General features: G+C 41.7%; 1 protein-coding gene across 1 annotated transcript in view; it reads right to left on the reverse strand.

The window, feature by feature from the left end:
- map3k5 (mitogen-activated protein kinase kinase kinase 5) overlaps window positions 1–27,591 on the reverse strand; it is a 65,430-nt gene that overhangs the window by 21,604 nt on the left and 16,235 nt on the right. Inside the window, exons 2-14 of the mRNA XM_030046630.1 lie at window positions 27,356–27,495; window positions 23,740–23,763; window positions 19,848–20,041; window positions 17,853–18,021; window positions 16,471–16,577; window positions 10,635–10,805; window positions 7,885–7,997; window positions 6,861–7,020; window positions 5,334–5,487; window positions 5,047–5,154; window positions 4,309–4,361; window positions 2,441–2,536; window positions 840–921 (exon numbers count right to left, since the gene is read on the reverse strand). Coding sequence (XP_029902490.1) covers window positions 840–921; window positions 2,441–2,536; window positions 4,309–4,361; window positions 5,047–5,154; window positions 5,334–5,487; window positions 6,861–7,020; window positions 7,885–7,997; window positions 10,635–10,805; window positions 16,471–16,577; window positions 17,853–18,021; window positions 19,848–20,041; window positions 23,740–23,763; window positions 27,356–27,495 — 1,571 coding nt within the window. The remainder of the gene's footprint in view (window positions 1–839; window positions 922–2,440; window positions 2,537–4,308; window positions 4,362–5,046; window positions 5,155–5,333; window positions 5,488–6,860; window positions 7,021–7,884; window positions 7,998–10,634; window positions 10,806–16,470; window positions 16,578–17,852; window positions 18,022–19,847; window positions 20,042–23,739; window positions 23,764–27,355; window positions 27,496–27,591) is intronic.

Raw genomic sequence — 27,591 nt, forward strand, 5'->3', positions numbered from 1 at the left:
TCACCGCTGATTAACTGAATACATATTTTCCCCTCTCTGAAACGGTTTAACTGAGCTTTTGCTATAAGTGCTCACTCAACAGAATCCCTTAATTCACTTTATTCATGTGCAATAAATGTATAAAACTAAATAGTATCAACACCAGAGGCAAGAAATATTTATTAATTACACACAGTAGATGTAGATAAAAGTACAACAGGACCTAAAACACAGAGTGGGGGGAAAGGTGCTATGAGGCCACCAGATGCAATATTAATATTGACATCACAATGATGTTATTAGTCAATGATGAAAGTGGTGAGAGTGACTAAAAATGATGTGACGATTCTTCTGTCTGAATAGAAGTAGATTTGGTTGATGCCTTTATTATGTATGATTTAAGGTTGGGTTATGTGCAATATAAGGTAATAAAGTTAGCATAATTATCAATATAAGGTAATAAATTCGGTATGATTGTTGGCCCGAGTGGCTTTGTGAGGCAGTGTGATGGTAGTGGGATGCCCCTAAGCCCTGAGAAAACTAGACTCAATAGCTCTGCTGCAGCAAATTCTTTAATTTCCATCAATGGCAGACAATCTTAACTATAAATAGCAACGATCATTTGCCACTGTAGCACAAACTGGCAAAAAGTGGCTCTTTGAACACCATTTTCCCATAAAGGGAGAGTTTTAGATGTACTTGGAGGCTGCAGCACCTCATTTTCATTCATGAACACAACTCTTCAAGAACACATGTCATTATACTATTTGTAATTTTAGTAAATTTTGTAATTTTGAGTTTATATGGCCAAAAAAGTATGGGGGAACACTGGGCGAGTGAATCCAGCCTTCACTTCTCACCTCTAAAGCGTCAGTGTCGCAGTCTCCCTCCTCCGGGCCTTTCCAGGTTTCCTCTGTTATGCTGTTGACCAGATCACAGAATCTGCCGAGAAAAGTCACATCAGTCCCATTTCACACTCAGAAAACACACCTCACCAGTTTAAGATACATTCACATTTTAGGCCAATCACTGATGGATCTATTTCACAGTGACACTGAGCGTTAATTTGACATTGTCAAAATTTGAGACAAACAACAGCAAGAAGTGCAAACGTCAAGGCCACAGTATCAAAACACCAGTTTAAAAATATTCCCTTCAGTATTTCTCTTTAATAGATAAATCTCAGGAGAAGAAATAATGGAGAAACACATTTTTACAATCACAGTTTATGCATTTCGCCTACATTTTTATCCACAATGAGTCACTTTTGAACTATTGTGGTACTTAAAAATATTACGATTGCTATTAAGGGTGATGGTGATGGATGGCTGATGGTCCTATCCTGAGGGGGTTACAGTAAGTTTACATGCACACCTCCCACACACACACACACACACACACCTATAATAACTGCATACAATCTGTCATGCTGTCACACACTGCCTGCCTGCTGGTGTTTTGAATGTGCAATACACATGTACATGTACACACACACACACACACACACACATCAACTCACATAATTACAAGCAGATACACTCAGACTCGCTGTCTTGCTTTCTCTGTCTCCCCCCTCATTGTTCCTTTCTCGTCCTCAGTCTCTCGGCCTTGCCCGCCTCACCTCTTTCAGTCTGATCGTCCCTTCCTCAGCAGCAAAACAACAGCAGGCGTGACTCACTGACTCTCACATAAGTGGGACTGAAAATGCTCTGAGCCTCTGATGTTAGAGTCACAGGTCCGAACACTGCGGCCCTTCCCTGAGCTACTAGCGGGGAACACGGCGCTGAAGACGTCAAACAAGGTGTGTTTGTTTCAGCTGGGAAAGTGGAAATAGGAAATTTCCCACCTGAGCAGAACGTTGTCATGAGTGCGTGAACAAGGAATGGAGTGGAAGGTAAATCCACAGAAACAGAATAGAATTTGCCATCTTTCTATTCTGACATAAATGTTTACGACAAACATTCACAGCATACATACTGGCAACTTGTTATAATTTGTATGAGGGTCTTTTGAGGAACAAAAGCATGAATTTAGAGATAATCGATTTTATTGTTTGTATGCATGCTTATTAAACTTACAATGATCACTGACTAGAGGTCACACATTATGCTGCTTTTTTTTTTTTTTTTTTTTTTTTTAATTTAATTTATCACTACACCACAAGATAAAACCCATATGCTAAGTGAATTTTCAACACCCCTGTTCAGACTCTGTTAATAAGCTCTGTTACAGCTGCTAATGCACGGACTTCACACTAATGTGATAAACCATTAACTTCATAACAGTTTGCAGCTGAAAGTAGTTATTGTCCTCTAGCTAAAACAGCCCATAGATACCAGTTAAAAATATGCTTTAGTGTTTCCAGCTGCTTTAATTATTACGCTCTCAGCTGCAAATTGCTATTACCTTCATGGTTTATAGGATTAATGGGACGTTATGGAGACAGGAGAGAAAGACTAACTTTTTACAGTGCATCTCGGTACAGAAGTAGATCTGGAAGTCCTCCGCGTTGTGAAGCACGTAGAGGAACGCGCTGCGCTCGTCAAACTTGGAGATGCTGAGGAGAAAACGGTTTATGCAGTTGAGAGCCGATACAGTGCAATGAAATGTCTGAATGGAGCCGTTACATCAAATCACACCTCATGCATGAAACAAAGTAATGTTTGTCACTGTATTACACTGTTCATTCAAGCTGTAGCAGTAGCTGCAGGAGTAGCAGGAGTTGTAGTATCATTAGCAGAAGTAGTATTGTTGTTTCAAGTGTTTCATGAGTCCTTGAACATTAAAAAACGTTCATATTGAAAGATATCCACGTTGACGCAAAACATCAGTTATCAGCACTTTCAACCAAACCACTTCTGCTTTCTAAACTTTTATTGTCTGGGACGAGTGCCCAGGCAGGTCGCAGCTGCCGTGCCAAGGCCAGAGCTGCTCCACCAGGGAACACAGTGCCTGTATTTGTGGCTGCATTGTTGCTCCTAAAGCTGCTATTGTGTCCTGGTGACTGTCTGCAGGGTGAGTGGGCACCGAGAATGACACGTTCCCTAGCAACATGTGAGCGAATCCCTCCACTTCTCTGATTTGACATCGAATTCCTTTGAGGACGGTGGAAGACGAGGGGCAGAGCGAGCAAATATTTTAAGACTACAGGATCAACGTGCTTTAATTCAGCTCTTGACAACCTGTGGTGCAATCAAAATTTTTAAAAAAAGGTCAGCAGCTAGCAAAGCACATATTCAAATCAGCATGTTATCTACATCAGTACATTAAATGCTTTTGACAAGGGCACTAGGGCACTTTCTGCATAATGGCCATGTTGATGTGAATACAATGCATATCGTGAGTAAGTATAAATACGTATTTATGGCATAATTTAATATTTTTCACTTGATATATAATGCATATATACATCTATGCATGCATTTATATGTCTAGTGCATGACCTTTCCTGTAACGCCACCGTCCAGCCAGACTTTCAGGGATATACCTTTCTGTTGTTCACTGATGACAAAAAGTTTTTACCCTTTTGCCTTGATTTTCATACTGAATATATTTCATGTGTTTTGTCATATTTAGATATTGTATATTTTTTTTCCTTCATTTTGGTCTAAAGATGTGCTTTTACTGCTACTGAACGCCTTCATACATGTTGTATTTCAAACACTCTCAGACATTTTGCTCATATATTCCAAGTTCACTGGTGGTTTATTTATTTTCCTTTTGCTTTGCTTTGCTTGCTGTATGATTAATGTCACTACTAGCCTGATGAATACTACTACTGCTAAATATTCAGATCGTTTTGTTTACCTAATTTCCCCTTGTGGATCAAAAAAGTGTTTCCATTCTGATTCTGACTCTGGTTTTTATGTTGTTTCCCTCTAAATGTTACGCATATTTTTGATGCTGCTTTCTTGGTTGGGACTCTCTTGAAAACGAAATTCCAAATCTCAGTGAAATTCACCTGGTACAATGAAGTTTAAATAAAAATAAATCGAACAAAGTGCTGCCCAATATCCCCTCAGAGACCAATTAAGTTCTTAGTTGCTGATAATGGCTCATGCGGCGACCAGCTGAGGGGTGAAGGTGAAGGCAGGCGGGGGGCTGCGGGGGGCTGCGACGTGCTGCGACGTCCCCTTGATGGAGAAATAATTCAGTGAGGCGACTTTCCCATGGCTCACTGTGGCTTTAAGTGACAACGGGCAACAAAACAACTATTTACCAACTCACCATCTCTCATCTCAAGTTTAAACTGCTCCTCCTCTGGGTGTAAGACCACTGTCACGTATTTTGAGGTGTACTAGTGTGAGGTTAAAGGCAGAAGCCACTGACCTGACGCCGCGTACTGACGTGGCACTGAAGTTCCACTCGTGGATCCCCTTGTTCTGTAGGTAACAACATCAGGTATATATCAGGTATATTTTTGAAGACTGGCCCTTTGCTTGGCTTATCAGTTAACATGGACACAAAAACAATCACCATACTGTCCCTCAGTGTGAGTGTCGTGTCAGCATGGAGGTTACTATCACTCAACATAATAGTAAAGAGTTAGCAAGAAACATGGGAGCCGATGATCTACTAGGGACCCACTGACGACTTTGATGTCTCTGTTCACATCATTGATTGAGTACAGCTGACTAACGGGTCAAGGTCAAGGGTCAAGGAAAACTTTATTATTCCCTTTATTATTTGTTTTACAGCCAGCAGTTCATACTCACCCTCAGACACACATTATAATACACAAAATTGATTCAAGAACACAATCCAAAATTAAAAAAACAAAAAAAAAAATCATTTGTTTAGAGGGCCAATGACAGGTGGGATAACAAAATTCCTTAGTCTATCGGTCCGGCAAGATGGAAGACCATATCTATAGCCGGATAGAAGCAACTCTTTGAAGAGAGGGTGATTAGGCTGGGATAAGATAGCTTTTGCCTTGCTCAACACCTAATTCTCCTAAAACTCTTAAGACTGAAAACTTAATGTTGCTGATTGCAAAAATGGTAGAAGAAGAAATGAAACGTCAAGAGATACACAAATGATTTGCTCTTACTGCAGTCAGACACCCACCTTGTCATCAGGCGCCACATGCCAGATGGACACTGTGTTGTCATCCACATCTTTGTTTATGGACAAATACGAAGGTTGGTACACTTTAGTGGGCTCCAGTATCAGCACCTGGGGAAAATAAAAAAACAACACTGTTCTTATTTAACTGTGGATATTTTGTTAGGCTTATATGCTCTTAGCACAACTGGGACACCGGCCAGCACAATCACAGTCTCAGCCACTGTTTAGTCCCTGAGCAGCTCTCTGGGACCAGCTGGGAGTTCAGAGCCCTGACTGTGGCTACTTACAGGGAATCGGACAGAGGAAACATCTTTCTTGGTGGCTTCAACCAGGAAGTCCATCCAGAAGTCCACCAGCTCCTGCCTGGGCGCCGGCTGCTCCATGCCAGGCTTCTTGAAGTGTTGGTAGATCAGGATGGTTTCCACCAGCGAGCGTAGATACCTGAAATCAAACAGACAGAGCTTAAAAATTAACCCACAGTAAACTGAGAAGTTCACAATCTGCAGTGCTTTATTATTTATTTAGTCTCCTTTGCATAAAGTGTGAACAAACCTGTGATCAAATGCCTCAAACCAAAGTTCAATTAACTGACCCGGAGACCCATTTCATACAAAAAAACAGTCTGACCTTTTTGAAAAATTGTTAATAACACTAAAATTATTTACTCATGATCACCTTATATAATGTAAACTCATGAATTCAGTAACAGAAGACACTAACATAAGAAAAAAAAATTATCTGCCACAAGCGGCCTGTTTCTCCACGTTTGGCCACATTTGTCTTTGTCACAGCATCAACACAATGGACTAACAGCAGGAGTTCATACAGTGCAAAATGAAAGTGCAAAGCCTCACCGCAAACTGTATGCACAACAAACACCCATAAAATTTTCCTTGAGACCTCCTTTTTACAGCTGACGTATATCGTTGCTTGTATAATGTCTTTTATGGTGAAACCAGAGGGAAATTTCCATATTGTGAGCAACCAAAAGACATGTAACTCATGTAACATTTTATGATCCCCCCATCCCCACATGTTCGTCATATTAAATTGTTAAGTTACAGCTCAGGCATAATTATTTTTACTTATTTTTAGCCTTGACATACTAGTTTTTCCAATAAGGCCAATTAGTTGTAACTTCAATTATTTCACAGTAGAGTTATGCACCTTTCAGTTTGCAAGTTTCAAATTTGGTTATCCCATGAAACAACTGGGTTAAGCACAGAGACAGACTTTGGTCGTGGTTAAATAAACTTTCACTGAAAATGAAAACTTCACTCACAGTAAAATACATCTCAGCATTGGAACTGAACCTGAATATCAGAGCTGGAGGTGAATGTGTCTGCCCACCTGCGTGCCACACCCTTTCCACCGTGATAACTTCAGTCTAAAACTATTGCGTATTTTCTGTCATGTCACTTTTAAATAATCCTTTTCTCACAGGGAAATGAGGCCAGTATCTGTTGGGTGCCTTGAGATAATGTTTGCTATGATATGACACTACACAAATAAAATTGATTATTTCCCTGGATTTCACAAAATTTTGGGATACCAGGCTGGCATATAAATCAAACATCTATATAAAGATTGAGAGCTATTTGAGCAAAATGTGCTGCTTTCTATTTCTATTCACCGAGAGAGAGAGAAAAACACAAGTGCTTACACAATGGCCACAGACTGCCATTGTGATTTCAGGAAAAGGCAAATCATACTTCAGATCATAATAATACAGACATCACTGGAGATGCATGCGGTCTAAATCTGTTCTGCTTTTTCCACAAAATAATCCAAGAACAGCTCATGCGGGCTCTCACCAGATGGGGGCTTTGAGTTTGAAGAGTTTCTCGGAGGCCTGGATGACCCTGGTGTTGTCACAGGCCAGGATGCTGGCACCCAAGAAGAAACCCACGTCCCAGTAGCTCTGCAGCTTGTCCAGGCTGCCCTTCTTCCCCAGCAGGCTGCTCAGCTTCACTCCTGGAAAACAACAAGAAAGAGGCCCAGGGTTTTCATCCAGGGGAGCCCAGAATGAATGAATGTTCACCCTCGGGCCAAATCTTACAGAGGTCGCAGGTAGACAAGGTACCTTAAGGAGAAGCTGGAGGAAGTTCAACAGCAACAAAACTGCTTAGATCATTACAATATCCTGGTCTACGTGTATGTGCCCCAGCATGTGGTACAGTTGCCTGCTTTTTGCAGCACTGTAACTGTAAGAGATAACAGCAGTGGTGATAATGTTCTTGGCCATGCCGCTGTGGGAATCTGCCACTACTTGTCCTGCACAGCCTGAGGGCAGAGCCCAAAGGCCCAGCGAGGAGGGTGGGAGTTGTAACAATGAGGCTCTAGAGAAATGGAGGGTGGGGCTCATTGAGGACTCTGCAGACCGATTCCCAGGGCTGCTGCTGCCCTGTTTCCCACATTCCTGAGCTAATAAGAGCCTCAGATTTCAAGGCAGAAGCCCAGAAAAACTGGAAACAAGAGCTTAACAGCATGCTCACTTGGAAAACTGAGGGAAACGTCATCGTGTATAATCTGATTTGGCAACATTGACCTCTGCAGAACAGCAGACACATCCATACTAACTTCCTTGCATGGATACAAGCCACAAAAACACAGGGCCACGTTGTGAAAAACAGCCATATTCATCACCTGGACAGATTGTTATTGACCATAAAGGACTGCTAGAGTGCAAGAAGAGAATTGAGGTTGGTTACTCAACGATTAGTCAGCCGGGTTAATGGGATGAAATGGAAAAAGTAGCCATGTCTGTAGCACAGTCAGTGCAAAGGCAGATCACTGATACCAGAAATGATAGAGATACATAGACAATTATTCACTTACCCACTTTGCGAAGCTCGAAAGAGGCGTCAAATTGATGTCCTGCTGCCAAGAGTAGAACAGCATAGTTGATACCAGAATGTAGTGTCGGTTCTGACTCAAACCCCTTTTTAAACCTAAGAGAGGCAAGGAAAAAAAAAAATCGTCATGACAATTCTGATGTATCACAGTGATAATAGACATCTTCGTGAGGTCCACCTGGACGCCTTAGACATTTAAAGTTTCAAAGCAATTACAGACGTATCAAGATGGGCACACACAACTGCTAAGCACAAATGCACATGCACAAAACAAGAATTTAATTTAGTTAATGAGCAATCTGTTCTGCCGAGGGAAGGGCTGTGAATATTATCGGAGGTGTATGCCAAGTTGTGACATGGAACTGAAAATAACAGCCAGATGGGAGCTGTGCTAAACAGACACCAAATTCAATCAACAAAGATATCTTAGAAGCAATTTCCAGAAGAAGGTAATTAGCAGCTTTATATTATTATTATTATGCTGTTATGAGTCAATTTACGTCAGATCCCAACGCCTCTGGCCCCGTTCGTGACAAGCACCTGTCTGCGTGCGGTGCTAGTCACGAATACTTACAGTATTATAGAATAAAATCGTTATTCCCAGAGATTCTCTATGGGACGGTTCGTGACAAGCACAACATGCAGGTTGGTGCTTGTCAACAAGGGGCTACCCCATTCCCAAAAGACAGCCATGCTCATTTATGCCCCGTTAACATTTCAACTATAGGCTATATAGGTTGTCACTCCTCATTTTGGAGCTTAATCCGGTCAAGTTTACATTCAATTATGACTCTTAATGTGACTGACAACTACCAACAGGTAGCGCCAACCGCACTTGACTCTTACTATCTAGCTGAAATAGGCATGGTTATGTGTGTATGGGCAGGAATGGGACTTGACAGCTGGTTGGTGAACAGTGGTGAACAGTGCTATAACTCAAATGTCCGTCGAACTCTTTACTTGACTGGGATACAGTCAAGTAAAGAAGAGGAAGAAGATGAAGAGCAGCTCATAACAATGGTGGGTAATGTTAAGGTAGACTGTGGAGCAGCTTGCTTGGATGCGGAAACAGAAGTCTTTTTAGAGTCCAGGGCAGATGACAGTATAAACAAACCAGAGGGAGATACATAAAACAATAATATGTTTGTATTTTTATCTGAAAAAATGTGGGTTGCTATGAGTGAAAGTGTTGAAATTACACAACCGAGTCCCGTTACTTGTTCATCCAGGCAGGTGTTCTCAGTCTTTGTACGTGTGCGGACAAAGAACATGAGCGACTGCGGCTGATAACTTCAGCTGATGAATGCCAAGATGCTAACCTGAACAAAGCCTTAGAGAAGACAATATCTCTCCTCTGGCGCAAGATGAGAGTAAAACAGCACTTTCTGTCTACACTCAGAACCCACTTTATCGGGACCGCCTATCTACAGCGGCACCAGGCTGCAAACGGCCTGTTCCACCTCATCACAGTTTCTTGTTAAATAGAGACACAGCGCAAGTAAGTCCCGAGTGGAAAACATTCCATCGCTCTCCACTGATTTTATATTGTCTGACCATGTCCCCTTGTGATTTTGGGTTCTTAACAAGCCAGAAAAAAAGTTTCCAAGAGATGCAGTGTGGTGTGGTGCTCTACCGTCAAAGTAGAGAATTCAGAATCTGTGGGACCCAGTTTGTTCATGTGTGCAGCAAGAAGTTTGTCATTTGTTAAGTCAGATATCTTATTATCAGTTTTAGCTAAGATAAAGTAACGGTATTGCTGCAAACCAGTGGTTGTCAAAGTGGGTTAAGATTCTCCAAAATAATGCTAAATTATCATGATTATTTTTTCATACGTTAGTCTTTTTCTGTTTTCTTTTGAAATACTGAGTTATGTGAAGAAGCGAGGTCTACCCTGATAATTAAGCAGATGAAACAACCTGAGAAAGTGTTCATTATTTAGGTAGACTGGACATCAATCTGCTCTGGCAGAGTCACCAGTAGGTACTGGCTTGTTTTAAGGAGTCACATGCAAAAAAACCACTGAGAACCACTGCGATAAACTAAACAATCTTCCGAGTATAAAACTTCAGCTACTGCTTGTTTGAACATTAGCTTGTAACACCTAACTTGGCCCAAAGTCATCTGCTTATTAACATTATCAGCAGCACACAGGCTGCATGTGGCTCTATTGTGCCCATCAGCTCGGTTTTCCCTTTCTGCTGTGACTCTGGAGAATACTGAAAAAAAAAAAAAAAAACAGTAGAATTTAAACAGGCTGCATCATTTCAATCTGTCTTTCACTTGGTGTAAGGCCAACAATATTGATCTTTTCTACACTGCCCACCAAATAATCCCTATACATGCTGAAACTGGCAAAGGGTATTTTAGTAGCTGTTTCACACTCGGTTGCCTTGATCTGCAATGACTGTGTTCTCCTTCTGCGAGTGTGTAATGTGACCGCACTGGTCTGGCAATTTGCCCGCTGGGTCTCCCTTGTCCATGGTCCTTCTCAAAATTTATCCCCATTTCATCTGTGGGTTTTCGGGGGAAGTTTATTTCTCGACCGATACGAGGATTAAGTCAGGGCGTGGCATCCTACTTTGTTGTAAACTTGTGTTGTAAATTGAAAAGCCCTTTGCCTTCTGCTCCTTCTCGACATACATACATACATACAGGAGCAACACTCAGTCACCCACTCTCAGTCACTCTCTTGCTCTCCTTCTGCCTTAATTTGTTCCTGCCTCGCTCTCTCACCAGTGTATGCCGCTGTCTCTGCTCTCTGTGTTGGTGAAGTGCGACTCCAGGAATGTGTCTTTATAGATTCGTCCCACCAGGCAGTAGATGTCAGAGGCTACTTGCTCCTCACCCTCCACCAGGGGCAGCATGATGTCCAGGGCCTTCTGTCTGTCGCCTGGCAGGTTCCTCCTGGACACACACACACACACACAACACATAACACATAAATCAGGAAGGCGGTAAACAAAGATGAAAGCAAGTTTGCTCTATAGGTCAGAGATGGGGAGCCAAAGGAGGGCCAAGAATCTGCAGGTTTTCACTCTAACCAAAACCAACAGCGGGTGATTTCATTGGTCAGCTCACTTTGAACCACAGAGGAGGAACTGGCAGTGAAATCACCTGGTGCAGTTTTCTCCAAGGAAGACACTAGTGGTGCTGTGGCAAAATATAGAATAGAAGGATTTCAGTACAAGCGTAACAGAATTACAAATGTAATGCTTAAAAGTGTCTCACAGATTTCAACTAAACCAGTAACCATAATGATGGGACTATAGCGAGATGTCAATCATCGAGCGTTAATGTGTAGTTTGTTATTCTGCTTCTCTCTGTTCATGCAATTCCATGAAACCTGTCTGCATGCCATCGCACCATTTTCACAGCTTATTTTCTAAGTCGAGCAATTAAACTCACAAAGTGAAGTTTTGCCTTGAGTGGGTATGTAAGTGTATGTAAATAATAAAATAATCCACAAAGTAATCACTGCTTTGCACCAACTGCGAGAAAATTAGCGAGAGCAGCAGGGTGTGTTTGTGTAGGTGCATGTGTGTGTGTATTTGTGCACAATATGTACTGCTATGACTCACTCATCGCACGTTTCACAGAGTGGTGTGGACATGAGAGTGCATTAATAAGCTACAGGACAGTTACCCTTTGTGTGTGTGTGTGTGTGTTTCTGTGTGTGTGTGTCTATGGAGCGCTGCATAGCTACAGTGATTCTTGGCAGAGGAGAACCCATTAGGAGTCTACAGCTTAAATTACTGAGGTTACTGGGTTCACTAACAGCCTCGTCACCTTCTTCTGGTTCAAACCATATTAAATAGATGATTCAGGTACTGGATCTTCTTCAAAATGAAAGTAATGGAAAAAATGAACGCTCTCTTATGAATAATATTATCAATACCAAGTGAGATAAAAGATACAGCCACTGGATTACAGAACAAACTGCAATTTTTACAGGTATGATAAGTGAAGTTCTTTACTTTAAGTGAGAATTTGCAACATATTTCATATAAATAAAGGCCCAATTTGCAATCCTCTATTGTTTAACACAGCAAACACAAATGTTCTACCAATATCCAGTTCATGAAAGCCTTTACATCTGCTGCTCTAAGCACTCGGAGGCTGGAAGCTCTTTTCTAGGAAAAATCCTCTGCTGCACAGGAAATGATGCGTTTTACATTTTCAGTTTGTTTGAAATACATATGTGACGAATAAATATGGAAACTACATGACTCACTTTTGTTGTTTAGCGCTTGGGAAACTGCAACGGCTAGTAACAGCCGGCGAAGATGACGTGAACCATTTTCATCCAATCACAGCTATTTTGTTTTCATTGTTTTTCACTGACGTTCGACAACCTTGTCAAAAGAAAGGTAGTGTTGTCCGCTAATCCGAACTGTTTCAAAACGTCGCCGCTGTCACTCATCTCTTAAGAGTTCTCTTTTTCTGCTATACATGCAGCTGATTCAGAAATCAATTATGTAACAACAAGTAACCATGAGGACGAGTGAAAAGGGTAAACATTTTCTTATTGAACAAACTATCTCCTTGAAAATAAAAGGTTGTTCAGAGTGCTGAGGCATCTCCTCCTTTGACTTCTATTCGAACAGAGTTGGAGAATGTGGTTTAGACTGAAATAATGATAATAATAATACTTTGTTTATATAGCGCCTTTCATACCGGCGGTGCAGCTCAAAGTGCTTTAGAATGAGGCGAAAAAACAAGAGCATAAAACAGGCAAATAAAATCAAATACTGCACGATAAATCCAAGCAATCAACTGAAAAACAAGTAGAGCCAGTAAAACAAAACTCAATAAGAGATATAAAAAATGGAGATAAAACAAATTAAGATTTAAAAACAGTAAGATATGCAAAAACAAAGGAAGACATAAAAACGTGAGACAAACAAGGACATAAAAAAACAGTAAAATATATAAAAGAACAAAAGAAAAGAAATGGACAAAAGAAACGTGACAGTTAAACGCAATGTTGAATAAATACGTTGAATTGTTGTTTAAAAATGTCCACAGAGCCTGCATCTCTTATAGCCTTGGGTAGGGAATTCTATAATTTTGGTGCGTGATTAAAAAAGGCTGAGCTGCTGATTTTCTTATTTATGTGGTAGTTTGTATCTAAAAAAACAGCAGCAGAGGATCTAAGAGGCCGTGGAGGATTATAAATTGACAAAGAGTTAGTCATGAAGGTCCTAACCCATTGAGAGCCTTATAGTCAAGTAGAGGAAGTTTAAAATCAATCGTAAAGGACACAGGGAGCCAGTGTAGGGCGGCTAAACTGGGCTGACGTGCTCTTTTTCTCTAGTTCTAGTTAAAAGTTAAAAATGCACAGGTTTCCCTTGTGCCAGCAGCAAAACCGGTTTGTTTTGGAGAAGAACTGGGAAGCGAGCATGAGCAGCGATAGCCACCATGGCTGAGCAGACTAAGAGAAGAGCGCCACCTACAGAAACTCAAACTCTCGCAAATCTAAGAAAAGAGGCGTCACTGTGCAAGTGCAGTGCAAAAACACCACAGCAACGAGCACTTATCACCAAAGATGGAGACAAAAAATAAATAAATAAATAACACAAACAAACAAGGATCCACCCTCAAATTCAATTTTCAGTGCATTCTATGAATAATTTAGCTTCTGACCTGATCATTTTCACAGTTATATTTGTATTTCTGGTTGATGGAGGTCACGGCAAAGATGCTAGCTGGCATGGATGAACCCAAACCAAGTACACATCGTATTTTCCATGGCAACAGTGGATTTCTTGGTTGAGGGGATGAACACTCAACACCGAGGGACTTAAAAGATGCCCAAAAAAAACAAAAAAAAACAACAACAGGGAGAACTGTGGCATCTCAGCCTCCTAACCCTCCTCCACTATAAAATCCATTTTAAAATGCAATCCTCCTCTGCCAGATCAAACATATCGTAGTAGCCAGCAGCCATCTTTCCTCAGCGTTCAGCCGGTTACCATGGAGACGACAGCTTGTGCCACCAACGGCCTCTAATAAATTTGTTTGAGCATATAAACGAGTCAGTGCTGTGTGACACTTTTTCGTAAGACGCCTGTCAGCACACGTCTTATAACCATAAGACAGCCTTTACAGATCCCTCTCTAGACAATGTGCTGAAAATGGAAAGACAAAAGCAGCCGACGGTAGCACACGTGTTGCCTGGAAACACACCGTGGATTAGTCGTACCCACGTTCTCTCACATTGCCTCATGTGCTTCTACTTTAGATATTGATTTCCTCCATTGCCCGGGTTGAGGCAAACTCCATTCTGGCTGCACGGGAAGTATCTCAACGCAAAGACACACCATCTACGTTTGGCCAGTTATCTGTGGCAACAAGAAAAATAAGCCAAACAGCAAAATGTGTCCAGATATTAAAGAAAAAAAGTCAAAATGAGCTATTTTTAAAGTCCCCATGAAATGACCTCACATGACTTCTACTTCCTGTGAAAGACAGCATCTTGAACTAGTGGGTGCCAAACCTTTAAACATCCTCTCTCATCCACCTTATCTTTTCAAATAAATCTGTGTTTTCTCTCCCAAACGGATATCCTATTGGTTTGCACTTGTGAATGATTCCTCCCAGCACTATGTCCCGCCCAAGCACGCTGTTTCAACAGGAAATACCTACAATCAAGAAAGTAAGAGTTTCCATTTCATTGGGTCTTTAACAATGTTTCGTTTTTTGTAGGAAGGCTTATTCACGTTTAAAAGAAAATGACCCACTATTTTTAAAGGTGCACCATTCAAAACTGCACAGGGTCATTTGGAGTGAGGAATAAGCATAAGTGTGGAATAAGCATGTAATTTAATGAGTCTACATGGTCAAATTTTTGATAGTTAAGTCTAAAACCCTGGTAATTCTACGTGCTGCACCTTTAAATTTCACCAAATTTTTGTCACTGCATGTGAAGGTCCTCCAGCAGCTAAATTTCATTACACCTTGAGGAATGTAACAGTGTTTTCCTGGGAAATTAAAAAAGTTTCATATTCTGGCAAAGTATAATAGTTATGAAAAAAACCCCAAAACAAAACAAAAGGAAATAATAAACAAAAACAAAAAGGTCCGGTAAAAATAACACAAATTCTGTCCAGAGCGCAGAGGTTAAATAAAACATACGAGCTGACGAGTATTACCATGGAGACCGTCCAGAGGAAAATGGCACTGAGGGAGACAAGACCTGTTCTCTCTTTGTACATCTCTCTCTCTCTCTTGCTCTTTCTTTCTTTCCTCCAGAGTGCTGATGGGTATTTGTATGGAGGAGAGCTATGACTCAACTCTCTCCTCTCAGGCTACCAGGATAAAGTCTTGTGCAAAAAGGCTCTGAGCAGCTCTTACTTCTCACATCCCTGCTGCTGCCGTGTCGCAGACAGAGCCTTAAGCCAATTAGTCCCCACACTTCAGCCTTACAGATTCATTTGGAGGCGAGGCACCCATTCAGGATCAGTCAGGGTTTGTTATTGCTGCATATCGATAATCTCAGGACTGTGAGCTGTGCTCGGCTGAGTCACTAACCAAAGAAAAGCCTCAAGGCAAAAATTTATACAAGCACAGAATTCATTCAAACACAGAACAGAAGAACTTTACTAACCTATGACCACCTGTGATGACCTGCATTTGACGGGCAGATACACAGTATTTTTGGATTCAACCTCCAGTATTTTTAACTTTGACCATTTTCCGTGCCAGAAAAATTCACAGTTTTCAGTGTTTCCCTGCAGATTTGATCCTTGTCAGGGTGGACAAGCCTCTGGAACAAAATTCATACCATCACAGGACACTAATCACTGTGCAGTTACAGAGATTCATCTGGCTTTGTTGAGCAGGTCAACTGTGCTGGACACAAAAGAGAGGAAATCTCTTCCGTCATTAACACTGACGATATGAGCTGGCGTCAAAAATTTTCTTAATGGGTTGCCTCAAGCTTGCAAACGCAATATCGCATCCTGATAATGGGCTAGACACTAACAGTGAATTGCAGAACATACGAGCAGCCTGGCGCCCTGCAGAAATATTTTCCAATTGCTGCCAAATTAAAGAACAGCACGCTTTATTGCCTTTGGAAGCCGTCGCACCACAAGAACCGCAGGAAGTTTACAAGAGAGGCAGCTGGTGACAGGCAGGCAGTGCAAACCTCCTGTGTTGTGCATCTGTCTGTTTCATGAACAGAGTGGCTACACATGCTGCTATCGCTGTTGTCCTGTTAAAGCCTCTTATCTCTGATTTTTGACTCCAGTTGAAGGATTACGTGCTGCTCTACATGAAGAGGAAATGCCACAACCTTTAGCGCTTATGAAATCTTTTCAAAAGCACATTGGATAAACTGTAAAGTGCATGGCTGCTTGTGTTAGTTACTGAAAAGTGGACATTCAAGGAGATTCAAGGTTTCACCTGACACAAACAAAACGTGTGGGTGTATGTGTGTATGCAATATGAAAGAGAGACAGAGAGAGAGAGTGAGAGAGAGAGTGCAAGATGCTCTTATTATGTTGTATACAGTGTAGCTGCTCTTAGTTGTGTGTGCATGTCTCTGCTGTAATACTAGCCATCTTACCGATTCAGTGCAAAGGCATAATGGAACTTCACATGGGGATGGGCCATAGGGTCAAAGGTAGGAAGCTTCTCCAGAGTCTCCACCAGCTTCACAATGGACTCATAATCCTAGATGACATGTGAAAAATACGCTGATGAGCTCCTGCTCTCTTTGTACCCTGTTTATTACTGTGTACTGTGAAACTCTGTACATTGTTGATGTATTTCTGCACCAATGTCATCAAAAGAATGGACGTTCATCTCTGGGTCTGATTTACTTCAACCCGTCCAGGTATTGGGCTGCTTTGAAGCCACAAGGAGTTTGTCTGAAGTCGTTTCATCCATTCTGCCTGAGACTCAACAGTGTGCTCAACACCAAAAGCACTTCAATAATTGAGAGTCCCCTTCATCACATTTTTTCTTTCGATCCGACTTACATAGTCACTATACCCAAAGCATGATGAATAATTCAGCACGTCCTCAATGCTTGTTGTTCTCATCAATGATTCATGAGGCTGAGTGCTGCCTATGGTGAGTAGGAGGATCTGTGCAGCGAGTACCATTGCAATGCAGAGACTAGAGAGCGGAAACCCCCCTTGTAGCAGCAGATTTAAGACGAGCACACCAAAAGCTTAGCCTGGAGCTCTCCACAGGCAGTCTGCGATGGCCCCTCTTTGAGAAAACGCCACTTGCAAAGGGAGGACCCTGAAAGAGGGATGGTGAGGCAGTGAACTCTGTCTAACTTGTACAGTAGCTTCGTACAGTAGCTTCCTCTGCAAGGTCAGGGACATCAGCCCAGGTATCCAGATCATCTGCACTCAGTTGACAAATTGTTTGAACTTAACAAGGGCAGCGGCGGGTAGCCGAATTTCTGATTTCCCCTCACATTCTACCCTCGAAACTTTTTTGTGACGCTCTGTTGAGAGAAACTTTTTCCAAGTTCTTCTCCAAACAGAGGTTCAGAGGTGCAGAGCCATGGTGTTTTCCCCTGAAGGTGATATGGATTTAGCGCCTTGCTCAAAGAGACCTCCAGAGTGTACACTCGGGGTCCTGGGAGTTTACCACCGTAAGTCTGCTGTAATGCTTTATGGCACAAAACAAGCAGAGGGTGCTATTCAGAAGTTTCTAACAATGGCAGATGGTTGGAGTGAAAGACCAATGGACAGTCACTTCCATCATGTTTATGCTCTTCAGTAAAGCTGCTGACTGAAGAAGCAAAGACAGGAAGCCCCAGGGTTTATGGGAAAAGTGATCGACTATGGTTTCATTTCTTCAAAGTAAAATTATTAATTGGACACTGATATAGCAATGTTTCAAAATGACAGAAACAGCATCTTCATGTTTCTGATGTGTTTTCAAATTACCTCCCAGAATTGAAATTACCCAATAAACTAATTGCCGTACCTGGATGTCCCTGTATGTCAGTAGCAGGTTGATAACTATGTCGGCTGAAAGGCACTCCACGCTGTCCAGCCGCTGTTGGATGCGGCCCAGCTCGGCAGCCAGCTCCATGCCCGTGTACAGCTCCCGAGCTTTGCGGATCTCATTCAAAATAGTCTCACGGAAGTACTGGCTGTGGGAGAAGGAAGAACACAAAATAGTTGAGTCAGAGCACACACCCAAAACGAGGCGAGAGACGTGGATTTTCATCCTTCAAAACATTTTTGAACAGCTTTGGGTTGCTGCTAAAATTGTGCTGTTTGCCAAATCCACTTCATTCATTTTGGAGTAAAACACTCCTGGCAAAGCGCTCGTTCTCGTGACGGAAGGAGTTGATCAGTCAAACTTGGAAGATCCATTACAACTGGGACAGTCTGCTTGTCCAGTATAAATAGCCCATCGTGTCCCTTCACACAATGTACAGTATGCAATCTAGTCGGATGCCAGTGATGGACAAACTGAAAATGCATGGCTATGTTCACTGCTTTTAAATTCTTGTATGCTTGTTTCCAGGAGACAAAGGCTTCATCAAAGTGCACATTCTCTCCACCTTTAAAATCTGACTCACTATTCCTGGAACCGAGAATGAGATTCTGCATTGCCTGTTGGCAGCAAAGCCTGAAATATTACTCCAGCAACAAGGGTGATGAAATTTGTTTAAAAATGTGATTTACCACACAACGCTGAGGAATGCGCAAAATTATAAATACACCACCCAACCGAAGATTAATAACGTAACACAACAGAGGCTGACTCTGCTGGTGTTGTACAATGAACACCTGAATGCTGAACTGTGCTCTACAGGAAGTGACAGGAAATCCAACTTGCATGTCCTGTTTCTGATCTGTGTTGAACATGTTGTGCCACTCTGTTCTGTCCTATGTTCACAGCAGCTTGCATGCACACAATAAAACCATCATTTGTACGGCACCATGCTTTGGAGTGGCAGCCAATTAGAGTCTAGGCTAGGCTGGCTATGACCCTGCAAAGTAAATATCGCATCCTCGTGTGTGTTAGCACGGTGTTCACACACTCACACTAATGGGAGGTGAGATCACACCACTTTCTCTGCAGTGAGCCAGGTGTCAGATAAAAAAACATCACTATGAGAAACTGCACAACAATTCTGCAGCTGGGTAATTTTCCCGTAAGTGTGCATTATTTTTTCATAGGGCTTTTGCTCTTCATAACCTAAATATGTCAGCTGCGCTCTTTACAACATCCATACATCATTCAAAACGATGTAAGGACATAAAGCTGATCTCTGATGAACCTTTACTGTACCTTTAAGGCTGTGCAGTTTTTAAGGTTACATTTTCAGCATCAGAGGTGGTAATACTGTGGTTAGATAGTGACAGTGATGTTGACTTTGTTGTCTGCAGGCGTTTTCATTGGCAGGAAACATTTATAACCATTATTTAAAATAGATATGTTTTGACTGCATTTTCCTCCTTTACTACACATCTATATTGTTTACAGCATCATAGCACTTCAGTGGTTATCTGAAAATCCACAGACAAAGACAACAGACGAAAAAGGAAGTAACCTCCTGGCCCCTTTTGATTTTCTGTATTGGCCACTGGTTTAACCAAAAATATAGCTTGTTCTATATTACGCTCCGTTGGTGTTAGCTATTGGTACCAGTGAAGCATTATGGCAATAAATAAGAAATGATACAGGAAATAAAAAAAGTAACATAAACAAAAGTATGTGTGTATGTATGTGTGTGTGTGTGTACATTACAAGAACATTGTACAATGAAATAAAGTGAATGAAACACAGGGAAAACAAGCATGCATGCGAGGTGTGCAGGATAACAGCAGAGGATCCTACAGAGACAAAAAAGAACTGAAGAACATACATATCTAAAATGTGAAAATGAAATGCATGCATTATCATTATTAATTGTTTTGAATCCTGTGTCCAGTCCACTCGTCCCCAGGCCTTTCCTGCACTTACTGCGAGTTGGCCTGCGGCACCTTGAGCAGCTGGATGAAGCGGTCCAGCAGCGGCATGCAGATGGGCCCCAGCAGCATCTCGAAGCTGGGCTGCATCAGCTCCGTCAGCCCCTTCATCAGGCTGCTCTCACAGCAGTACACCTTGTTGTGGGGCGTCACCATGTACGGGATGAAGGTGTAGTTGGCCGAGCATGTCTGCCGATGCAACAAGAGACAAGAAATTAGAGACGTTCGGAACATAGCGGTGGGAAGGTTCAGAAAGGGGCATTAATGACTGAGTTTTGCCCTTCACTGCTCCTGTTGGGCTCCGTCTGAAGCTCAAAAGAATATATTTGTAATTAAAAACATAATGAAAGTAAAAGCAAAATTCATAAGACTTCATTACATCTGGTGCAAAACTGCTCATAGTGGCTTTACCAGTTTTCTAACTCTTAATCTCTTTAAAAGTATGAATATCTTACATCGTGTTCTGAATAAAAATGGTACAATCACATTAATTCAAACTTTTTCTTTGCTCTGCTATGAAGTTAAAAAAAATGTTACTTATGCCTTGTTGCTCTGAACGCTCAATATTGTGGAGCAGCATTGACTGTAGTGAATATAGTCATTTAAATGAGTTAAATGTGCAGATGACAGCAGTAAACCTTATGTAATTATTTTTTTCCATCTCTTTAGACATACCTAATGATTATAATGCATTACAATTGTGCATCACAGGCTACTAAAAATCTGTATCTATTCATGCAGTTATTCTGTAAAACCCCTATCACGACAGAGCATTGTGAGCTACTATATGTTAATAACCGTGCTCATAATGCGTTATAAGCAATTCTGAATACTGGTGCGTACACACAAACTCTAGGGATGTACATCATTCCTTGAATAAACATCTGTCCTGCCTTTCTTTGTCTGTCTACCCATCCTTCACATATCATTTAAAGGAAACTGCAGCAAAACAATGAGCTCTATAGAGGAAGCAGTTTCCCTGGAGGAAGTCTATGTTGTTTCCCCTGTCTGAGGCAGTTACAGGTAATGACATGAGGCTGAGTCTCTGATGTGTCTACAAAGACAATGGTGTTTATGTGTCGTCGTGCCGTCAGGGCTGAAGATGTGCAGTACTGACAGTCACATTAGCAGGTGCTACTTCCAGTCTCATGCACGCAGGGCTGCCTTTAAAAATGCCTGCTGCCTTTCATGCTCCCTGGTGCTTATTGCACATGTGGACTCACATGTCACACTGCACACCTGGAGCAGCGCCTCGCACCGTTATTTCTTGCAGCTTTGTCGGGGGTAATTTTGGCTTTGCTTCCTGTCACTGTTTCACTGTTTTGCAGCTGTACGAAAACTGCTCTTGCTGGCATACGTACTTGGCACTATTTCTAGGCATTTATTTGTGTTTTGACCATATTTGTATGTATATTTGTTTTAACATTTGACGTATGCTGTGCTCTTAAGCAGTGGTAGTTATGCTCTTCTTGTTGAGGCCTGCCGCTGTTGAATAAATAAAGAGGAAACACGTGCATGTGGTGTTTGTAGTCAGCACAGAGAGAGAAGCAGGAAACCCACGATTGATAGTCAAGATCTGCTCAAGGAGTGCTATTCCCAGAGTGTCAGATGCGTGTTGCATGACAGCTCAAACACAACATAAGAGGGTCTGAAGGCGGTTAGGCTGCTACCCAGCTGCATCCTGCCTGTTTTAATATTCTATTATGGTTTCAGCATTTCAGCCGCCTCTTTGTGAGCACACTGCTGCTGCTGCTGATCTCACTGGCAGCAGAAGAAAGGAAGTGAACGGAGGCTGCAGCGATGAAGAAATGACAAAACTCCATGGAAAACAGCTTCCCTTTTTGCAGCAGTGGCTTGTGGCATGACAGGTAGCACGAGTGCATGCCTTTCAAGAGTGAACCTGCGACCTGTGCGTTGGTAAGGTGCAACCAGACAAAGGTTGCAAAATCCTGACACTATATTTAGCACGGCTCTGCATTAATTCATGCCATCATGAGGATCACATGACGGCATCGTCACACGACAATGCATATTTCAGTGCAGCTGCACACCATTTGAAACGCCTTAGAAAGCCGTCAGCCCTCTGTGCTGCTTTCAGGTAACAAGTCCCTGAGCAGCAACAGAAACACATATGATAACACTGGCTAGGAGGGAATGGGTGAGTGTGACTGAAAGAATGACTCAGTTATTCAGTCAGTGAGTCACCCAGTGTGTTTGCATCGCTGTCAGTCCATCTGTCAATGGCAGTTACAGAAACACTATATAGAAACTGAATGCCGATTCATTCACCTTCACAGAGAGGGCAGAAGTTAATCTCACCACAAGATGATGTTAATGATTAGCACTTAATTTTTATGACTGCAACAGTCATTAACCCATTGAGGAAGTAGTACTGATTACTAGTCAGCCATGTTCTCACACACCCAGGCCTGGAGTGGAGACAGATCAGCATGCGGGCTGTGCCACTTTTTTATCATCACAGGGGAGTTTAGTGCAATTGCACCAATGCATAGGGTAACCAGGGCCATTTGCACCAGTGCCCTAATACAAGCAATCAAGAGAAAGAGAACAAGAGAGTGCAGATGAGGGAGATTACTGTGTGCAGACTCGCGCTGTGAGTGATAATCAGCTCTCCTCACGCACTGCTGGCTTCCCTCAGAGATCGGCGCTTTTCATGCAGCGCATGGCCACCTCATTCCACTCTGAAAAGCCACTTAGGAGAGCTAAGCCAAGGTCTGGCAACCCTGCTCTCATCTTCCTTCCTCAACACCGTCTGGATAACAAGAATCTAGCTTTAGCTTCTGCCTAAATCACATGTAGCAGGTTAGGAACTCAATATTATTGAGAATGCATCATCCTATGGAGGTCTGTGGTACTGAAGCTGATAGGCGGGTAAACATCGACTGACCTACTGCTGCCTTTCTCTTGTCATTACATGTCACCTGAAATTATAAAAGCACAACATTGCACCTTGTGTCATGTATGACGAAAAAAAAACAAAAAAAACATGGTGCACACAGTATTTGTCCTGTTTTTGCTAAAGTACATACAAATACCTGTTGGGTTACTGAGGGTCACTGTAAGTGAACTGCAGATTTTGTGAAGGACCAAGAAATCAGTTGGGTGACAGTCACTAGAAGCAAGGATTTCATTGGCTTAAAGACAAAGCCATAGCTAAATGCTGTAATTTTGCTATTCATTTTTATTCACGCCCTATAAGCTCCTCTGGAAATAGGTGATAATGAGAGATAAAGAGTGTCTGTGAGTGTGTGTGTATGTGTGTGTGTGTGTGCTCATGCATGCATACATCTGGGACAACAATACAAATCAATCTCAAAGTGTTAAATTGAATCTGAGGGACATGGACTTACAGAAACAACAACATACCATTGATTTTTACACTCTGAGAAATAAATTGACTCTGTGTAACACCTTGTACTTAGGTGACGGCAGATTTCCCATCTCTGGCGTAAAGGTATTTGTTTTGTCTTGTTTAGTTTTGCATTCAGTTGTTCAGCTCATTAGATTATGGGGTCCTCATTTCAGTCAACCCTCTTCTTTACTCTCTGCTTTTTTGCAACATTTGCCACTGTAGCTCACTGTAGCACTTTAATTTACAAAGCTGCTGTCACCTGAGGAAAAAAAAGCATCCTGGAATTTTCTATACATCTGTACTGGGGAAAATGTTTTAATTTTACTCGGCTGATCAGATGAGAACACCTTTATAAACTGAGGAATGGAAACATAAGGTGTTAGACACTGTGCTCTCTGCAGGTTGTATAAAAGCATATTCTTTGCACCAGATAATATGTGTGAAAAGGAAAAGGCATGGGTGATTAATGTGTGAAGGCACAGGCAAGGAAAATAAGATTGCTTTGTGTACTTACAGTGTTCTTCTGGCAAATTATCTCCTGGAAGAAAGAAAGCAGAAAATGTTTTTTTTTTTTTTAGGGAAGATTCAAGAAGAGCTTCATTATCTCCTAGGGGAAATTTTGTGCTGGTCACTGTACTGCTGAATAAAACAACAAGATACAATACAACACGTTACCTCCAGTACAATTCAATATGTAACATCTGAGACAGCTGCATGTCGGTAACATTAAAGGAAAATTCCAGCCTAAAACATATTAACACCATTTCAAACCTTGGACTGATGATTTACATTGCCGTTTTGGTGCCGCATTGTTTGATGTTGTATTTTTGATATTCTGCGGCAAGCAAGTCAAAAGGTATTCTATGGACATCAAGGGGAGATATTCTCAGCACAACTACAATGACTTTTAACAGTTGAGATACATAAAAAATAAATAAAATAAAATAAAAATCAACCAATTTAAACAGAAGTGTTAGCGGTCATATTTCAATGTCATTCTCAAAAAATAAGTGAAGAAAAAAAAGGGTTTCACGGTAGACGCATCAGTACTCATCAACTTCCAGTTTGTTAAACAAATAAACTGGAAGAAATCCAGCACAGAAGAGGGAGAGCTCCCTTCCATCTCTCATTAAACTCCACTGGAGCTGCAGGTACTCTCTATCTGGCCAGTTTACCAACGGAAAAACATAAACTCATCCTAAAACAGCGACATCAGAGACCAGAAACGCAGTGTAATCATCAATCCCTGTTGCAAAATCCCTGTTTTTATATATTTTAAGATAAAATGTTACCTTTAAACACCTTTATCATCATCTGGACGAACCCAACTTTTGAAAATTTAATCCACTGGAAGCCTTACCCAATGTGTGATGAGAGAAATGGCACTAAAAACAGAAGAATTATAATCCCACACAATGATGAAGATCCTTACAGGTTCGAAACACTGATCAAACTAACATTAAATCTTGGAAATATTTTTAAATCCAGCATTCGAGTTATTTCATCTTTATTGCCTCATCTGCTTCACACCCCAGTGTCTAATTAGATATACACGCTCTATTTCTTTTGTTTTACACCTTCATCGTGAACCCTGAAGATGAGCATCCGTAAGGGATTGAAATGTTGATCAAATTAATATTTTAGCAGCATTTTTTATGAATCTAGTGTGCAGACTATGTTCTTTTTTCATAGGATTGGCACTCAAATCATCTGTTTCTCTGGTGGATAGTTCTGTAAGCTGTGCAACACTTTAGTATAGAGTAAGTTAAGTAATCATAGGTAATTAACATTATCCAGAGTATTTAGATAATTGTTCAGATTGTACTCAGCAACAAGCCTACTTTTCTTATTTAGATAAAAAGGCCACTGTGACGAGGCACAAGTGGGAGAACCGACGGATTCAGTAATCTTTAAATCTCGGTTTATTTTTAAAGAGCACCGTTTAAAATAACTCGTAAAGTTAAAATGCCATCCTCTGAAACAATTTAGCAGGCTGATAGAGATCTGAAGAAACCACCAGGGGAAAAAAAGTGGTCTTTTAAAGCAGGGTGGGGAGCAGCACGTCAGCCGGCCAGCTGCTCTGACTGACCACAGAGAGGGGAAAGAAATCCTCCTGGGTGCCACTTTGCATTATAGCAGGAAAGAATGCTATCTTTAAAGCGAGCCTGACAGGTTGAAAAAAAAAAAAAAAAAAAACATAGGGAAAACAGAGCTGATAACGTGAATTACTCCTGTCAAGATTGTGCCGTCATAGTGTTTATCTTGCTTTCTGAATATCATCTGTACTGGAGGTTACACCCTGTTTTCCCCTCCTCACAGTATGGAGTTGAATATACAGAGGATCCCACTCTCGCCAGGCGACTCCTCTCACTGCACAGACTCAAAAACAGGGAGTCAGTGTTTGTCTGGAGCAAACATCCCGCAGCAGGAACTGTTAAACTTGTTCTACTTGTGCAATTTTGTGTTAATTTAGCCTTGTCTTGGGGCTCACGTGTGACAAAACACACATTCAAGTCATGCTGACGCAGCCGAAGCCTGTTTGTGAGCCATTTTGGTTTCCAGCCCATTAACTAAACTTATAATCTGTGAAGTTTTCAGCTAAATACAGAAACTGTCCTTTTTGCTACTCTCTAATCATCAATTTATGCGACACGGTAGAAATGCAACCTCTAACCTGTTCATCAAAGCGTTTACGTTCGCTGTTCTAACCACCTAAGCAGGTATTCGTAAAAAAAAAAAAAATCAGCTGCAAGGTCAGCGACGGCGGTAAAGTGGCAGTATGCATTTTCTCAATTCATAACCGTGGATTACAACTTCAGCTTTTCTGCTGGTGCTGTCCTGACCCCACCGTCCGCCTCTGATCATTTGCATGATTCATAAAAGGAACTGCTGTGCAGAAAAAAAAAAATACAACTTCCTCTGGCAAGATGGTACAGCTCCAACTTATGACTATCTACATTTTAAAAAGTTTTTATTAGTAAACAAAGTATTTCTACAAGCTGTGCTCTGTCATTGTGTTTCAGTGCTTTGCGTCATTTGTCTAATTGTGAGAGCTTTGGCTTTCTTCAGAAGTTGGACTTTGTGCCTGCATATGGGCATGGATAATCAGGGGTTTTTAAATACGCTAGACATTCTCAATCCTCAATCCAGGACCCAAAGCCCTGCTGGTTTACATAGAAACCACTGAATCAGGGATTGGGTGACACCAGGAAAAACCAGGTGAAGGTAACTAACCAGCTTGTACTTTCAACCCAATTAAGCTTTGGCACCATGTTGTCATTATTTTTTCCATGGCAGCAGCCTGTGAGGGAACCGTCTGACTTCCTTCCTGTCTCTGCTGAGCAAAGATAGCAGAATTTAGAGGAGAGATGGCTCACTGGAGAGTCATTCCCAGTATTGTGTCACGAGACTAGTGGGTGTATCACATCGACCACACAACATTCATGGCACCAACTGTCTCTGACAACACTTCCAAACGAGGTGGGGAGACGGGGACTGCGCCCAATTAGGAGACCGGAAATGCAGACCATTTCATATCACTGGTGCAGCTTGTGATGCATTATCTTTCTTATAGAGCATCTTTGGTGATAGCCAACATGGCAGAATAGAATAAAGGAGCTGCACCTGTGGAAACTCATCAACAACACAAAGTTCACAAACAGTAAATACAAGGATTTTACACGGATTTTGCAGTTTGCCACTTTCAATAAAATTGGGCCAATAAGATCAGGGTGAAGATGATGATGGCCAATCTGTTATGGTGATAAAAAAAAATCCTTTTAAATTGACTGTCAGGAAAAGGATACAATTTGCCAAATATAAAAGCAATGTTTTGATAATTGTCTTCCCCATAAAAACACGATTTCCGACCTTTTTTCACTAATAAATGAAGGACACTACTCACTCTCTATCTCTGTTTCATTAATGCATTTCCAACCAACAAATCACTAATGCATTTACGCAACGCTGGCACCAAATTACAGCGCTGTCAATGTAATGTTCCCACCGCCTCCTCCTAAATATAGCCTTTAATCGGCATCCTTGTGCACCACAGCCTGAGCGTGTTTGCTAAAGTGACGAGGACGGGCTCGGCTCGGTTTCCGCTGGGTGGGAGCATGACGACAGCTTACCTGCAGGGACTGGAGGGAGTCGGTGTTGGTGTCGCAGTACAGGATGATGTTGTTGGCCATGCTGAAGCTCTCTCTCACTCCCAGGTGGTAGAAGAGCGAGGGCTGGCGGAAAGCATCCGTCATCTCCACCACAGCTATGTCTGATGGGCACAAGCAGGGAGCAGGTGTTGCGTTAGGTAGAGCCGGGCGATTGTTTGCTTACCAGGACCACCTGCACTAAAAATGTCCAAAGCCAC

The sequence above is a fragment of the Myripristis murdjan genome, chromosome 24 (genome assembly GCF_902150065.1).
Source record: "Myripristis murdjan chromosome 24, fMyrMur1.1, whole genome shotgun sequence".
Lineage (NCBI taxonomy): Eukaryota > Metazoa > Chordata > Actinopteri > Holocentriformes > Holocentridae > Myripristis > Myripristis murdjan.